The sequence below is a fragment of the Osmia lignaria genome, chromosome 5 (genome assembly GCF_051020975.1).
Source record: "Osmia lignaria lignaria isolate PbOS001 chromosome 5, iyOsmLign1, whole genome shotgun sequence".
Classification (NCBI taxonomy): Eukaryota; Metazoa; Arthropoda; class Insecta; order Hymenoptera; family Megachilidae; genus Osmia; species Osmia lignaria.
Window position 1 is genome coordinate 10,335,177 of NC_135036.1, and position 17,228 is coordinate 10,352,404.

Genomic DNA, 17,228 nt, shown 5'->3' on the forward strand with positions numbered 1-17,228 from the left:
CTTCGATATATCACTGATACCAAATAAAGGCTTCATTATGAAGTCTTTAGTGGATCACACGTTAATTCAAATAATTGTTTGACAAACTTGTGGTTTAAAAAAGCCGCCATAAATTACAAATTTTAATTCGATGCTAGCGCCATCTATACAAAAACGGCTCAAACTACTCAACGACTTACCGATCGATTTGCAACACTGCCGCCGCCTGTCGGTAAATAACAGGAACTAAACTGCGAATAGTTTCCGCCGTTTCCCGATAGAGGGCGCCAGTGAGCACCGCCTGGGTCGGTAAATCGTTGAGTAGTTTGAGCCATTCTTATATAGATGGTGCTAGGATCGAGTTAAAAAATTTTTAATTTACGGCGGCTTTGTTAAATTACAAGTTTATCAAACAACTATTTTAATAACTTTCTGAAAAATGGAATCAAAGGGCTGTTGTTGCAAAAAATAGAAAGCTATAAATAATACCCAAATGAGCGTATAGGAACATACTAACACAACTTTTAAAATATCAGTTATTTGTTCTTTGTGACAGGTATATGCACTGAAAATATATAGGAAATGAGAAATAATTCAACAGTTTTATTGTTAAATAATAATGGTAAGTTTTACAGTTATTGCATTTGTTTAAGAAAATAAATCTTCTTATATGTTTTTCTCCATATAATTAATGAATTTACTACTTATGAATATTTTCCCTTACATGTTATTCAAGTTGTACAATTCATTGACACAATATGTTCATAAATACAAAAGTCATTCTTGTAGGCTTTAGTTAATCTCTAACATAAACAATTTTTCCTTACTTATTAGGTAACTAGTATGTTGATTACAGGATGTTCGTATATATTTTACATTAAAGGATGTGATAATGTAAGTATTTATGTACTATAAAAGAAAAACATTTAGCATTTTAAAAAAATAATCACTGTAGAATGTTTTGGGCATTATCTGAAAGGAGTATTACATTTAATTTTCTAAATTACTAAAACATATAATTTGTTCTTTTGGTATAAATATATTAAAATTTACAATTTAAATACTAGTCTTTTGTTAGAACGAAGTGATAGCTTCCTGCTACCAGTCCACTTAGTAATATTTTAATATTCACAATTTGTGAATATAATTTCCTCTCAGGTACTTAATGTAATTGCTTTCTAAATATATTACATTTTCACATTACAAATTTTCTATTTGTGAAGTTAACTAATTATAAAACATGTAAAGATTAAATACAGTCATTAAAATCCTTGTACATGAATTTCCTCTAAAAAGTGTTAATTTATACAATTTTTGTTATATAGGAAAATAATGCTAAAAAATATATTTTTATAGTTCTTCAATATGAGATTTTAATAATGTAGGTAGTGATGGCACATCTTTCGTCACGAAATTATCTGAAGAATTAATCATTGGAAAGACATGACTTAGTATAGCATAATAATGCAACCCAGCTGCTATAACAACAAACACATGCCAAATTGCATGTGCACAAGGTATTCGACCATCGGATTTAAAAAACAGCAAGCCAAAGATGTAAAAGAATCCTCCCATTTTTAGCTCAGCAATATCATAATAATGAGACTGAAAAAATTAATGTATATGTTTTTAAATGATTCGGAATTATGTATTGTTGCTATAATAACGTATATGTATAGTGATAAATGAGAATATCAATATTAATCACATAATGCATTGTTTTGAAAGTATAATTGTGTACTTACAACGTTAATAATTGCAACACTAGGGCCAATTCCAATAATTAAATAAAAAATTGTTTCTAACATTTTATATCGTTCATGGAAGATTTGTTGATAAAGTATACCTAAAATTGCCATTATCCAAACAAGGTAACGCATTGCAAACATTAATTCATCGTCGGGGAAATGATCAACATTTAACCAAGGAAAATAGCTAGCAGCAATAAAAATGTAAATCATAGCACGATCGCAACGATGTAATGCGTCTTTAAGTTGTCTGCAATATAACTTAATGTTAAAATTTTATGAATGAATGAACAGTAAAGTAACAAGTTACATTTACTTAAAACAAAGAAGTACCTGTTATTATTGCAATAGTGTACACTGTGGAAAAATGTTGATACCGTAAAAACAAGTATCAAAGATGTACCATATACATAAGCTGATATTAGTTGTGACCATGTTATAGAACGGCGAACAAGTTCCCAACCTGCTATCACAGATGGAACAACCCAAATTCCATGAGTAGCTACATTTGCAACATGTTCTATCGAAGTAGGTACATATGCTTCATTTGTACATGCCCGAGGATTCATCCATTTTATTCTGTAAAAATATAATAAATTTTTTTTAGCATGTTAATAATATAATAGTAAGGTACTAATTTCTGTGTATCAGTATTAAATTACAAGAAACTTAATGCATAGATAAATATAGGTAATCATGTGTAGTAAGATAAATGTATAGGGAAGAAGTATAAAATTACAAACATATAGAATATAAACAGTCATATAAAATTACAAAAATCAGTGTATGGGTAAGGTTTTAACATTGAAATATAAAAATATAGTCTATATAGTGTATAATTAAATTATATACTCTAAACCACATTTAGCTAAATTCTAAAACTTACATAATTGTTAATATACATGTATGTACAATACCTACTTGTTAATGTATATTTGATGATATTATACACATTCCATATGTTTCCAGATATTGTAAAGATGAGAACTGTTGAGAATCCATATAACTTTGGTATTCCATAGATGACATTACTTGTGGCAATTATTTTATGGTCCATTTACAAGCATAGTAGCAATACATTCCACTTAAATATATCAGATTAAAAATACCCAATACATGCAAGTTATAATTCTACATACTAGCAAACTAAAGAAATCAATGGGTAGGTAATAAATGAAATTCATTTAAAAATATGGTAGAAATAATATGATATAAAAAAGATATTTCCTTTGAATTTATTGAATAAAATTAGCACATTTACAATGCAAATTCTTTATCAGTTTTTCTACACAACAATTAGACGCATTATTAATTTTTTTCATATAGCATTAAAACCTATTATATAAGAAACTTTTAGGGTTTCATATAAGCATACAGGAATAATAAAAATATTCAGGAACATGCTACATTAAAAACATACATTATTTCTCAGTAAACTATACAGATTGGGATAATAAATAAATAGTTTACAACTGAAAGTCTAAATAGAAACTCCATGCAAAGATGAAATATCATTAATCAATTTTCTACAAATACTAACATTAGTATAAACAGCCACTGTTAAACTTAATGGAAAAATTAGGCAACTTAATTAAACGATCAAATGATAAACAAGTTAGTATTTGTTAATTAATATTAGTTATTATATCTTACTCTTTTATACGTTGAAATTGTATAAGATTTTTTATTGGCGCCGCAATTAATTGATGAAGACTAAACATATCCATTTTTTCCGGGAGTCAACAAGTATGTCTCGACTCGATAATCAATGTGATTATTAAAGTATTAATCAACGCAGCGGTTACTTCGTCACATATATCAGCTCATGCTTCGCATTACCAAATTATTTACGCGAAACTATGAATATTTATTAAAATTACTATGTATTATATACACTTTGAATGATTTAGCCACCCATTTTTTACATTACCGCTACCGTGGGTGCAGTGCTACTGGGAACAATAGAGCTGTGAAGTATAAAATACATACATACATATACATATATAACTAACAGATAACAGATATAGTTAATATTAAAAGTGTAGAAATATTCAATCTATACAAATACATATGTATAAATATATAAAGATTTCACACTTTTTCCTTATCTTTCATTATCAGTTTTTTGACTATCTTCTATTTAATATAAACAAATATATAATATACATAGGATAATTTCTTAAATTAATAGTTAAAAATTTATCCCATGTAACGAAAAAAGAGTTCATCGTTGAAAACAATGAACAGAGTAATATTGTTGAATGTTGCATAACAATATTATAAGCTTGTTTTTTATATTTTAGTTGTCATGGCAACAATAATGGCATGAAATAAAATTTGATGTTTCAGTTTCATCGTTCCGTGAATTCAACAACGACTGTCAGCTGTTCAATATGCGGAACGATGGTATCAGAGGAGTATACTGCATTGTATAGTCCACTTGTAGAAGTCATTCTACATCGGGTTCGACATCTGTTCGCAAATCTTGTATTTAACGTGCGCGTGCGTGTATTTGTATTAACGTATGTACATGCAAGAAAGAAGAGAAACAGATAAAGCAATAAAAACAAAGATAGAAAAGGATATAAAAAGAAATTAGGAAAGAAGCGGATAAAGTGTTCTTACGCGCACCGTCTGTGCGATTTATGCAAAATCTTGTGCGTAACGTGGATGTATTGACACAAGGACTAAAATACAGTATATCAGGACTAATGAACCTCGCAAATCAGACTACTGATCCTCAAAGTGGTGTTTTCTTTGTCAACTTCAATCAAGATTGCACGTAAGTGTCGCACTCTCGGCTATTAAACTGAGGACATCGTCCTTTGTTCCCTAACCTTGTTTCTTCTTCATTAACAAATACAATTACTTAAAGAAAAAAATGTTATACGCGTGTTTATGTATGTGGAAAAGCCTTGTTTAATCACGCATAGTAACCTTCTGTATCTTTCATATACGCATCGATGCATATGTTCTAATATATTTTTCACAATATTTTCGTTTCTTATGTGTTTGCTTTTTCTTTTTATTTCTATTCATATTATGGAAATAATTCGAATTCATTTTAGGATAAATCAGAAGAAGCTTTCAGCGTTTTACACTTACTACTTTATTATGCTTGGAATTTTTATACTATCCTTTTGTCTACCTAACATTTTAATTTACCTTGAAATAAAGTATTGCCATTTCCTTTTTCATTTCTACTATTTACAATTCGTATTACCTGTTGAGAATTAATTTTATATAACTTATGAGTCATTGGTTAATTCATAACAATTATTTATTTTTTTTTATGTGTATATGGTGATATTTAAATCAGATAACATTTATTGCAGATCTTTGGCAGTAGGATCAAAAGCAGGGTACAAGCTTTTTTCTCTAAATTCCATTGACCATCTTGAAAAGATATATGAAAATGGTAAAGAATATTTTAATTTTTTTACTTAATATTTATAAGTACTTGTTATATATTAAGAATCATTTTATTTTGGAATTATACTTCTTTCTTTATTATTTTATCATTGGTATCTATTACATGTAATTATGTAAATTATAGATACTGAGGACATATGCATCGTTGAACGACTATTCAGCAGTAGTCTTGTGGCGGTGGTTAGTCTATCATCACCTCGTAAACTCAAAGTATGCCATTTTAGGAAAGGGACAGAAATTTGCAATTATAGTTACTCTAATACCATTTTGGCTGTGAAGCTCAATAGAGCAGTAAGTTTGTTTTATTTTATTTTGTTGTAATGAAAGTATTACATTACATTATAATATACATATTTACAGAGATTAGTAGTATGCTTGGAAGAATCATTATACATTCATAATATAAAGGACATGAAAGTGTTGCATACAATCCGTGATACTCCACCTAACTTAGCAGGCTTGTGTACGCTATCGATAAATAGTGATAATTGCTATTTAGCATATCCAGGATCAAACACAATTGGAGAAGTTCAAATATTCGATGCGATCAATCTTGTGAGTATTAAAGAATGTATAAAATAAATGTTGTCCATTTAAATATGAAAAAATGGTTTCTAGCAAGCTAAAACTATGATTCCTGCACACGATAGTCCTTTGGCAGCACTTGCATTTAGTCCAAATGGTACCAAAGTAGCTACGGCTTCTGAGAAGGGTACTGTAATTAGAGTTTTTCATGTAAGTCTAATAATTCATACGGTACTAATTGTTTATTCAGTTCTTAAATTTAGATGCATTGCTGAAGGTTCTTTATATCTCTGAAGGTTCATGATGGTACAAAACTGTTTGAGTTTCGTCGAGGAGTTAAGCGATGCGTATCTATAAGCAGTCTTGCTTTTAGTATGGATTCTATGTTCCTTTGCTGTTCAAGTAATACTGAAACAGTGCATATTTTCAAGTTGGAAGAACCAAAAGAAGCGTACGTAATTCGGTCTTATTTATTGCATTAAAACTTTTATTATATTTGAATTATGTTTCGTTATTATAGACTACGGCAAACAACGGATGAATCACAAACTTGGATGACATATCTAACCAAAGCAATGTCCGCATCTGCTAATTATTTACCTTCCCAAGTAACCGACGTTTTTAACCAAGGGCGTGCCTTTGCGAGTGTCCATTTACCTTTCCAAGGGTTAAAAAATGTTTGTGCTATTACAGTGTAAGTTTTTCGATAAATCAATGCTTATTAGTATCGTATATATGTTTCTATGAAGTCTAAAATATATTCTACTATGCAGAATACACAAAGTACTTAGGCTGTTGGTGGCTAGTGCTGATGGGTATTTATATGTTTACAACTTGGATACAACAGAAGGCGGGGACTGTACATTGCTTAAGCAGCATAGGTTTGTATCTTTGAAAATTCTATAAATAAAATATAACAATCTTAAATAATTTACTTTGAAGGCAGCATAGCGCTCGGCTATACGAACCCCAACAAACATTTAGCGTTGAAATGGTCAGTACGGTTTATGACGCGCGCGTTCAAAGAAGCTATTCTTGAAGAAACCGTTAAAAGTTAACAAAGCATGTTTCAATGGAATTTTTCAGCAGTAGTCTATTCAGTAAATTGCACCGTCATAAACCGGGAATTTTCAAAGGGTCCACTGTACCAGGCTCGGCGGTCTCCGACCATATACAACACGAGTACCTGGCCGCTAAGAAGTCCCGCTACATTGCCATCTGTGCCTTATTCGAATGGATTCTAACTTCCTTTATTGATTGAAACATCCATTAATTAATTTAATAAATTGTATGTACAGATTAGATGGCAAACGAGATGAAGTGGATTGTGCAAGTGTATCCTCAGCTGGTGTAGGATCTGGAGAAACTCCAGCAGGAACTGCTGCACGAATAGTACAAAATACAGGTATGACAACATCATAAACATTCTAACATACGAACTATAATGTAGGCTATATAACCGAGCGAGTTGACGATAAAGATATATCACATACAAAAAAAAAACTGGTACATTAAAATGGTCACATTAATATCAAATGTTTTGTTTAAAAAATTGAAGTTCCAAATCGATCCACGATGAAGAATTCATATACGTTCAAGCATTTACAGATCGAGTTTGACATTACCTCCTCTGTTCTTTTTTTAAGCATGTCAACACTGACATATACACATGCGCGTACACGCGCAACATTTATGTACACAAACTGCAGGCATAAATCATGACTGATATACATATAAATCTAATATTTTGTTAATGCATATATGCATTTATTTGTATATAATGTAATTTTTATATCTAATTATGTTACATTTAATGACAAAAATTTATACCACTTAAGGAATTGTAAATTTACAGAAATAGGTGATTATTACATTTAATTTTGAACATAAAAATTTTTCTGTATTGTTAGTATCTTTTATTATACAAAATTTAAACGATTTTATTATAAATATAGTTTTAATTTTATAAATTTAATGTATAATATAGTATATTAACTTTAACTTGTATATATAAACGTGAATATAAATGAATACTGTGTAAACATTTTTTTACATTGAGGATCATAAAGAAGTATAATTTTTTTGATACAATTTCTTTAATATTAAAATTAATGAATAGTGATGTCCACAACCCATTGAATTAGCAACACATATTCTAATATTTTGCTCTCGATAAATATGCATGTTGTTTAACATTTGTGAAATGTACAGTAGCATTATTAGTGATTTTTATATACTTCAGTAGAGGCATTAATACTGTAAGATTTAATTTTATTCCTGAAATATATTATTATGTCAGATAAAGTAGTTGAAATCAGGTAGAATATGTTAGATTATGTTCTGGTAGAATCTTATAAATATTAAAATACTGTCATACATTATCATTTATTTTAAACACATAATACATGATTTCTACATGTTGCTTTCATTGAAAACAATGTTCCTAGTATACTTGACTTGATGATAAAGTTGTGTTTCATTGTAATTTTCTATATATTTTTCTTTAGTTTGTGTATCTTTACATTAATAAAGTTTGATTATAGAATCAAACAAATGCTATTTATCTTATCTTTTGTGTTGCTATTATTCATCAATTTTTATTATACACATTATGTTTTCTTTTTCCTTGCTTCTAACCCCTCACAATTAAATAAGTAATTTCTTCAGGGGCTAAAGGGGGGCCCCAACTATTGACCTTACTTGATGTAATTTTTTCTTTTTATTATCCACTGAAGCCTGCATAAATAGCTACGCGGGTGTGTTGCGCGGCCGCTCGCCAGACTCCATGTCAGGTACTGGTATATCCTCTTTTCTGTCCCTCGCTTTTTTACACTCTCATTCTCCATAATGCACTCATTCCATTAAAAAATTCTGCTACTATACTTTTTTAAATAATTTTTTTACTTTTTAATATACGTTTATTTTCTCAGGTATAGAGAAGAAACAATGAGAGTAACAACTAATAATAAATAATTCTTATATTGTGTGGGTGCACTAAACTTTTAATATACATGTATCCAATTATCTAGGTTTTATAACATTTTAAAAGGATTTAATGAAATTATATTTTTCTTACTATCTTGATGGAAAATTGATATCTGTACATTCACTGTGAGCTTTATAAGCATATTTAGTAAACAGTTTTCAGGTATTGTTTCAAAGCTGTCAATTGTTTAATAGAAAAGTTATTAAATGTATTAACTACATTTCATAAATGTTTTAAATCCTAATGATCTTTAATATTACACAATATTACAGTAGAAGTTTCCTATTATCTTGTGTTCCCAATAATATAAAATGTAAGAGACAAACATTTTTACTAACCGAATATTTATAAATATTTATAATATGAACATGTAGAGTAATAATTTTATCACTAATGACTATTGAATTATCAGTTTAACATGATATTATTTAAATCTATAAGCACAATTTTGTACTGCATAACATTTGATAATGTTTTCAATCTGCTTTTTTATATCTTATAATATTAAATGTCATAACAATTAACCATTTATCATTAAGTTTATTTGTATAATTTTTGTTTTGTTGATAAATAGTGTTATTTCCTTACAAAAGAATGATAGAAACAATGGTAATTAAAACATGTTTGATTTCAATAAGTGATTAGAGCCTTTAAGTATATTTTAAGTACAAAAAGTATGTCATGTATCACTGGATTCTAATTTCATACATCTTTATCGTTACATCCGCTTAAAGTAATGATTAGTTTAAATAATTATAATTTAAATTCATCAATGGATTTATAGAGTCAGAGAAGTATCATGAGATGATAGCAGCTACAGAGAGTCCACCACGATTTTCGGGTTCATTCCGTTTGAAAGATGATGCCGAATTTCCACCTGTCACGCAAAGAACGGATTGAGTGTAATGATTTTACGCATATCAAAAAATTACAGATGAAGATGAATTACATACAGCAGTGATCTAAATTAAAGACACTATAGTACAGGTTGAACGATAAGTTATCACATGTAAGACGTTGCAAGTACAAGGAAGCAACAATTATTTTGTAATGAGAATATTACAACAAACACATTAATGAATTTGTATAAATTACATAACTAACGCCAAAATTAGCATGTGTTTAGTGTCCATATTGTTTCCAAAATTGACATTTTGAAAAGACTATCAGGATACTTTTGTTTATGATTACAGTTATTTTTTCAAATCAGTATTTTCTACTAGAACATTATCATTATCAAAGAGCGTAAAGTTTGTTTTAGACAATGTAGTAATTTAATAATAAGTAATGGTTACTGCAATGCTCGAACAAAAAAAAAGATATTGAATAAGCTCAAGCTAAAATATGCTTGAAAATATTTAGCAAAAATGTTTGACATAAACATACATGAAACAGTATGTAGACATTTAAGTATTTTTACTGTGAATTAAAACATAAATACGATAAATACTACATATTCTAGATATGTTATTGACAAACAATAATTATTTATAATACGTGATACTCATTGTATTTACTGTGTGAAACAAGATTTTCTTATTGAATTGCTGTATATTGTAATTATATTTTCATCTTCTGTGTTCGATAATTAACAAAATATCATATTCTCTTAAAATAAAATGTAAAAAAAAAAAATGGGAAAGATTATAAATTGAAATTTTATAAAGAATATAATACTTACAAGGTTTTGAGGAACTTTTCCATTAATATTTTTCAAAAATTAAATGTTCTGAAATATTTGTGATAATATTTCATGGTTTCTTTTTACATAAGTTAGCTCAATAGAATGAAAATTGAAAATAGATTTATATAAATACATAAAATAAGATAAATTTCTTAACATATTTTAATTTTTATTGATTTTTGGACACAAAATATATATAAATAGGTATTTTAAAAAGCAAAAAAAAAAAGAAAATAGAATAGTTGAACTATTATTTCTTTAAGCAAATTATATTGAAAAAGAAAAAAATATGTTAACCCATTTTCGATTATTATTATACTTTATCCCATTGTATAATGTAAAATGCATAATGAAGTGTAGTTGTTGTCTACATATAGTAATATACTCTAAACACTTTCTTCTAAGTAAGGATTGAAGTGTATTTGTGTTTTTTTGATAAAAGATATTTAATTGTAAATGTAAAATTTACCATTGATTGATTTGTTAAATTACTAATGTGATCCTTTGATAAACAGCAAATGTTTTCTCACCTGTAAATTAATTTTCAAATTAATTGTATATACAGTACTGAGCAAAGTAGGCTTCCCGAGGAAAAATGGCAATATAGGAGAAGCAGAAATTTTCAAAATTTTAGTTTCAGCGCTACTAATATTAAATCAAATTTTCCCGCGCAGAAGTTTACGCGCAAGCGCGGGCAGCCATGGACCTATTTCTTCCCCTATTACATCGTCATTGTCCTCGGGACCACTCAAGGGATCAGACAGTTTGTGTGGTAAGGGGTTACAAACCCCGCGATGAGGTATTGTGGCATTTTAAAAATTACATAATTATAGATGATTTTTCTGTATTTTATTCTTATTTTTATTTCCTATATTATGTTTTTAATTTGATTTATTCATGGCACTTTGTTTGCTCTCTATACTTTTTTTAATTTTTAACTGATTGAAAAAATGTTCAAAAAAACTTAAAAATACTGTATTTATACGTTTATATTGAGAAAGACACATCGTTTGTTAAATGTTAAAATGTGTGTTGTCTGTAACCCTTACTTTGCTTCTTACTTGTACTAATTTTAGCTTTTTTTCTAAATTTAATAAAGGTAAAATAAAATCAAGAAATTTGTAAATATTTTGACCTAGAATTTTACCATGTTTCATTTCGAAATTTGTTAACAATATTAAAATTATATTGCGATAAAATGTTTACTTACTTGTATGTGGTACTTTTGAGGGGTGCTGACAACATGTATTCTTTTTCTTGTATTAATTAAAATCGTAATATTATTTTTTAAAGATAACGTAATTGTAAAATATGCAAATATTATGATCTGTAATGTATCTTTTGCTAATTTTATATTAACATAAATGTAATATCTTGTTTAGACTTTCCGATTATGCTAATAATTCAATTTTTCAAAATATAATTAATTATGAAACAATATCATTAAACATAGTGATAAATTTTTGTACAATAAAATGTTGTTTTATGACAATATTCTTTTATTCATTTTATAATTTGTATTCAATTCATTAATTATTACTTTGATATTTCATGCAATTAAAAAATAAATGCTAAGAAATAAAATTGCAAGCTGTATTGTTGTATTTTTCAACTAATACCAAAATTTGTAAGTGTTGTGCAAATAAATCTGCAACAAATAATTTAATTGGTCGATATTTCGATATTTATTAGCATGGTTTAATAACCAAGTGTAAGCCTTCAAATAAAATGGCTGTTAAGATTTACCCAGGATATAGAAATTTTAACACTTTTATTCTAAAATGAAAGGATTCAAGAGATTCTTTGGTAATTTGTAAGTAAATTTACTACTACAAGCAGACTGCAAATTCACCAATACACATCACCAGTTTCAACAATTTCACTGATATAGCATAAACTCTCACTTTACTGTAATCTCAGTGTGTGAACAATAAGATGTAATTATAGAAATACAGTGACAACATAGCAAAAGAGTCTATCCCTAATTAACATTGAAAAAAATATATGTATAACACTGTTACAAAATATGAATTACATTTTATATAAGTAACTAAGATATAAAATTACATAGAAAAATGTTATGAACAACGGAACATTCGTATAATTCTATGCAATTTATATACAATATGACATATTTTATTAGGGTAGTTTATACATTGTAACAAAGAGTAACCAATTTCATTACATCTCATCGATACAAATGGTTTATATTTAAATTTTATGTCTTGCTTTTTATTTTTGTAAAATTAATTGAAACGTTATTACATTGCTTTCAAGCAAATTTATATAATTTTAGTAATCTAACTTACATGTTACACGTTTAAAAAACTTTAATATCAAAAAGTGGCGTCTGATTAAATCTTTACACAATACAATTTGATTACGATCTACCCTAATTATATACGTTAGATTGCATATACTTACATAGAATATCAGAGCTAAATAGGATTTTTATATATTTTTATATTATTCAATTACTTAAAATTACTTTTTGCGAAATTTGTGTTTACAAACACAGATACTTGTGAAACAGACAGGCCCTTTTGTCGCATGCTCACTGTAATGAGGTACAAAGATATGACAACTTAGCTGTAAAGATCATCATCCCCATCATCTTGGAAGGTTTGATCACCTTGCGTTGTATCTTGCGTTCCGCTGGTTCCGCTCTGCGGAAATCTATGAGCGAGATAATTAAAATTAGTTTAAATGTAAGAATACAACGTATGTAAAATTAAAAAATGTCTGAATTTACCTGAAATTACTTCCAAAACCACGAGACTGTTGAAGTGTTTGTGCAAACATTTCATATTTCCGGATATCATTATCGGATACCGAACGTCGCGCAAACCTCATCGCTTCTTCGAAGTGAGCTCGTGTTATTTCCGGTACAGGGTCATCTTCATCCATCTTAACATTACATATAATATTAACGGTTATTGTCTTCATATAAATAAGCGCAATCATAATGAATTACTTACATCCATAGATGCAGAAGGATTACTAGCTCGTTCTTTTTCTCTTCGAATTTCAGTTTCAATGCTTTGTCTGATCGCAAGTTTGCACGCACGTTGACAAATTTCTGTTATATCGGCACCAGAGAACCCATGCGTCACTTTAGCTATATAGCTTAGATCTACATCCTATAATGCGGATATTAATTAATAATTAATAGTTGATATGTTTAACTCGCAAATATAACAAGATATAAGGTTCTGTATTTAATTTTCTTTTACCTTAGCTACAGGCGATTTTCGAAGATTGGCTCTGAAAATCGCTTCGCGAGACTTCTCATCCGGCAATGGAATATAAATCAATTGATCTAATCTACCAGGTCGTAAAATAGCCGGGTCTATAATGTCAGGACGATTAGTAGCGCCTATTATGAAAACGTTTTTCTTTGCTCCCATCCCATCCATTTCTGTTAAGATTTGATTTATCACGCGATCCGCTGCTCCGCCAGCGTCTCCTACAGTACCTCCACGAGATTTTGCAATAGAATCAAGTTCATCGAAAAACAGTACACAAGGTGCTGCTGATCTTGCCTAAAGGTATAATAACAGAATAAGTAAAATTGCAAATGCAACTATTTATTTCTTGTTATTTATCGAACAACTTACCTTATCAAAAACATCTCTAACATTTGCTTCAGACTCGCCAAACCACATCGTTAATAATTCAGGACCCTTTACAGAAATGAAGTTTGCCTGACATTCATTAGCAATCGCTTTAGCCAATAATGTTTTACCGCAACCAGGAGGTCCATAGAATAATACACCTCTCGATGGTTGCATACCAAATTTCAAGAACTTGTCTGGATGTTCAACTGGATACTATGTAATAAAAGATATTTAGTTATGCGAATGTAAAGTTTATATTTATTTAGTGTAAGTATGTAACAGTTTGATATTTACCTGTACTAACTCTTGCAGCTCCATCTTAACATTCTGCAAACCTCCAATGTCATCCCATGTAACAGTTGGTACTTCCACAATGGTTTCTCGTAAAGCACTTGGACTACTCTTGGTCATGGCATACTAAAATCATACGTAAGATATTGTTTATACAAAATTTATGTAAATTTACATTGACGTTGAGCGAGCGTAAGTTAATATTTACCTTGAAGTTATCCATTGTTACGGCAAGAGAAGATAAGACTTCGGCATCTATGTGTTCTTCCTCTAAATCAATAAGATCCATTTTTTCACGAATTTGTTGTAATGCTGCTTCAGAGCATAATGATGCTAAATCGGCACCAACATGACCGTGTGTTTCTGCTGCGATCTAAATAATTTTATCAATTTATTAAATAATACCAAGATAAACGGTACAACAATTATAAAAGTAACATTTATATCAACCTCTTCTAACTCAACATCATCGGCAAGTTTCATGTTTTTCGTATGAATTCTTAAGATTTCTAAACGGCCAGTTGCATCGGGTATACCAATATCAATTTCTTTATCAAAACGACCGAAACGTCGTAATGCCGGATCAATGCTGTTGGGCCGATTAGTAGCTGCCATTACAATAACATGAGCGCTTTGTTTCATACCATCCATTAAAGTTAATAACTGAGAAACTATACGCCTTTCTACTTCTCCATGCGTCTAAATTAAATTATATTAATAATTACATTGGGAATCTATTAATCGATCAATTAAACTAATAAAGTGTTGGTTCTATACTTTTTCTCTTTTCGGAGCAATGGCATCAAGTTCATCGATGAAAATAATAGCTGGAGAATTTTTCTCAGCTTCTTCAAATGCTTTTCTTAAATTACTTTCCGATTCCCCGGCAAGTTTACTCATAATTTCGGGACCTTTCAACATAAGTAACATTGAGTAACATTTCGGAATAAGATAGTGTTTTACAGTAATAACATACCATTAATAAGAAAGAAGAATGCTCCAGTTTCATTTGCAACGGCACGAGCAATAAGAGTTTTTCCTGTACCAGGTGGTCCATATAAGAGAATACCACGAGGTGGTTTAACTCCAATAGCTTTGAATAAAGATGGATGTTTTAAAGGTAATTCTACCATTTCTTTAATTTGAGCTAGCTGTTTACGAACACCACCGATATCGTCGTAACCTACAGCATTTAACGACTCCTCTTCTTCCTATAAATTTTATTCGCATATTTATATCACAATACATAAAATCTAGTAATAATAAAGAATGAATATTAACCAACCTCTCTCTTAATAGGTTCACCTTCACAATGAATTACAGTATCTGGAGCTACAATGCAAAACGGCCCAGGATCTGTTTCTACAACCTTAAATTCAACGGCGCGCATTCCACCGCGTACGATAAAATTGTCATCTTTATGAATCGGACGATAAGCTTCCAGAAAATAGGGTTTTAAATATACTTCAAACAAATTTCTGTAAAAAAAGGATGAATTACTTTATTAATGATCAAGTTAATAAGTGATAATAGCAGTAATAGCAATAGTCTTACCCAGTTAAACCAGTTATTGTGTCATCCATTGGTAGTACATGAATACGTTTTCCATATTTAACTTCTGGACACGCTTGTACAGATACAACATCGCTCAAACGTACGCGTAAGTTATTTCTTATAACTCGATTCATACGAATTTTTTCATCTGGACAAGTATCATCAGAGAGTACAATGCATACAGTTTCTTTCCTTCTCTTTCCTTTCAGCAATACTGTATCTCCTCGAAAAAGTTGTAACTCGTCCATCTTTGCTTGAGAAAGAGCCACAACAGAATTATCATCTGCAATGGCTTCATCTACTAACAATCTATTTGGCTTATCCTTCTTTCGAAGGATTGCTGTTGCCAGGTCTTCACTGCTGAAACAAAGTATATAATTAATAAAACAAAATAGTGAAAATAATTGCAATTAAAAGATGTCTTGACAAATTAATTTTTTTTAGAAAAAATATAATTTTATTATACTATTGTTTGCTAAATATACCGACATACACTAAATGTGTAACAAAAATAAGTTTATGAGTTACGTGGTTAGCTGATAAGATAACATTTAATATGTTAATTACACACATATATCTATAAATAATTGCAAGGGAGTAAAACAGGTTAATAAAATTAATCTTTTAAAAATAAATATACCATTTCTGCACATGGTTTGATTTTATAAATATTTAAAATATATGAATATTTAATCATTTCGATAATAAAGTTCCTTTAATGGTATAATTATTTCATATTAATTGTTATTAGAAATTTCTTATAAATGTAGCAAATGTTACAATGTAAAAAGAATATTAATGTGTCAGCAAAATTTCTTTGTCACGTTCATTGCAGGTTCGGCCATGATCAGTCGGCATATAAAAATGATAAGTGTTATTCGTGTCATTACGACGAGTTACCTAAAAAAGCTGTTAATTAATAAAGAAAAGTTATGTTTTTTATTCTAAAATTAAAAACGTATTATTTATTTTCAGAAGAATTTGCGAAAAGACGCGTTGCGTCGACATGATGACAACGTAAAATTGGAAGCCAGTATGGATGCATTTTATTTTCATACTTCGTTTTTGTGTTTTAAAGTAATATATATGAAATTATTATACACCTTAATTAACTAAGTACTTTTTTCAAACAATTTACCTTTTTGGATCGCTCATTATTGACTCGATTTCAACGCAAAAGAAAATGCACACGCAACGATCAGAACCACTATCGCAACACCTTCAAGTCAGCTACACTCACAGTCCAATCCAATGAACATTCTTCATTTGAACTTCCATGGCTTGCATTGGACTTCCTATTGTCGAAATGAAAACTGAAGGTAAATTTACAATTTATTTTTCGATAATTCTATTGGTTATATTAATATTAACATTATTGTTGCTTATTTTGTTTTTCAGAAATTTCAACTGTT

The 17,228-nt window shown here is 29.2% G+C and overlaps 3 protein-coding genes across 9 annotated transcripts; 1 reads left to right on the forward strand and 2 right to left on the reverse strand.

The window, feature by feature from the left end:
* Positions 1-553: 553 nt before the first annotated feature.
* On the reverse strand, positions 554-3,788 carry LOC117604691 (monocyte to macrophage differentiation factor 2). Of its 3 annotated transcripts, none has more exons than XM_034325056.2 (5): positions 3,381-3,787; positions 2,649-2,714; positions 2,061-2,306; positions 1,725-1,977; positions 554-1,584 (listed from the first exon to the last, which is right to left on the reverse strand). In XM_034325056.2, the coding sequence occupies exons 3-5, from the start codon at positions 2,294-2,296 to the stop codon at positions 1,330-1,332; spliced, it is 744 nt and encodes a 247-aa protein (XP_034180947.1). In that variant the 5' UTR covers positions 2,297-2,306; positions 2,649-2,714; positions 3,381-3,787; the 3' UTR covers positions 554-1,329. The 3 variants fall into 3 exon arrangements, with proteins under 3 accessions (XP_034180947.1, XP_034180948.1, XP_034180946.1); XM_034325057.2 differs by having other exon boundaries at positions 2,649-2,811; XM_034325055.2 differs by lacking the exon at positions 2,649-2,714 and having other exon boundaries at positions 3,381-3,788.
* Positions 3,789-4,060: 272 nt separating this feature from the next.
* Atg18a (Autophagy-related 18a) lies at positions 4,061-12,724 on the forward strand. Of its 4 annotated transcripts, none has more exons than XM_034325051.2 (11): positions 4,064-4,509; positions 5,063-5,145; positions 5,284-5,450; positions 5,520-5,714; positions 5,778-5,894; positions 5,981-6,135; positions 6,205-6,378; positions 6,458-6,565; positions 6,983-7,089; positions 8,420-8,476; positions 9,455-12,724. In XM_034325051.2, exons 1-11 carry the CDS (start codon positions 4,373-4,375, stop codon positions 9,568-9,570), a joined length of 1,416 nt encoding a protein of 471 aa, XP_034180942.1. In that variant the 5' UTR covers positions 4,064-4,372; the 3' UTR covers positions 9,571-12,724. The 4 variants fall into 4 exon arrangements, with proteins under 4 accessions (XP_034180943.1, XP_034180942.1, XP_034180945.1 ...); XM_034325054.2 differs by lacking the exon at positions 9,455-12,724 and adding an exon at positions 8,615-8,734; XM_034325052.2 differs by lacking the exons at positions 8,420-8,476; positions 9,455-12,724 and adding an exon at positions 7,243-7,541 and having other exon boundaries at positions 4,061-4,509.
* Positions 12,566-17,113, reverse strand: TER94 (transitional endoplasmic reticulum ATPase TER94). 2 transcript variants are annotated; one of them, XM_034325048.2, is made up of 13 exons: positions 16,955-17,103; positions 15,817-16,176; positions 15,548-15,740; positions 15,239-15,473; positions 15,040-15,173; positions 14,713-14,961; positions 14,471-14,635; positions 14,266-14,388; positions 13,972-14,184; positions 13,588-13,896; positions 13,333-13,494; positions 13,107-13,261; positions 12,566-13,030 (listed from the first exon to the last, which is right to left on the reverse strand). In XM_034325048.2, exons 1-13 carry the CDS (start codon positions 16,969-16,971, stop codon positions 12,940-12,942), a joined length of 2,406 nt encoding a protein of 801 aa, XP_034180939.1. In that variant the 5' UTR covers positions 16,972-17,103; the 3' UTR covers positions 12,566-12,939. The 2 variants fall into 2 exon arrangements, with proteins under 2 accessions (XP_034180939.1, XP_034180940.1); XM_034325049.2 differs by having other exon boundaries at positions 12,567-13,030; positions 15,817-16,173; positions 16,955-17,113.
* Between the last annotated feature and the right edge of the window lie 115 nt (positions 17,114-17,228).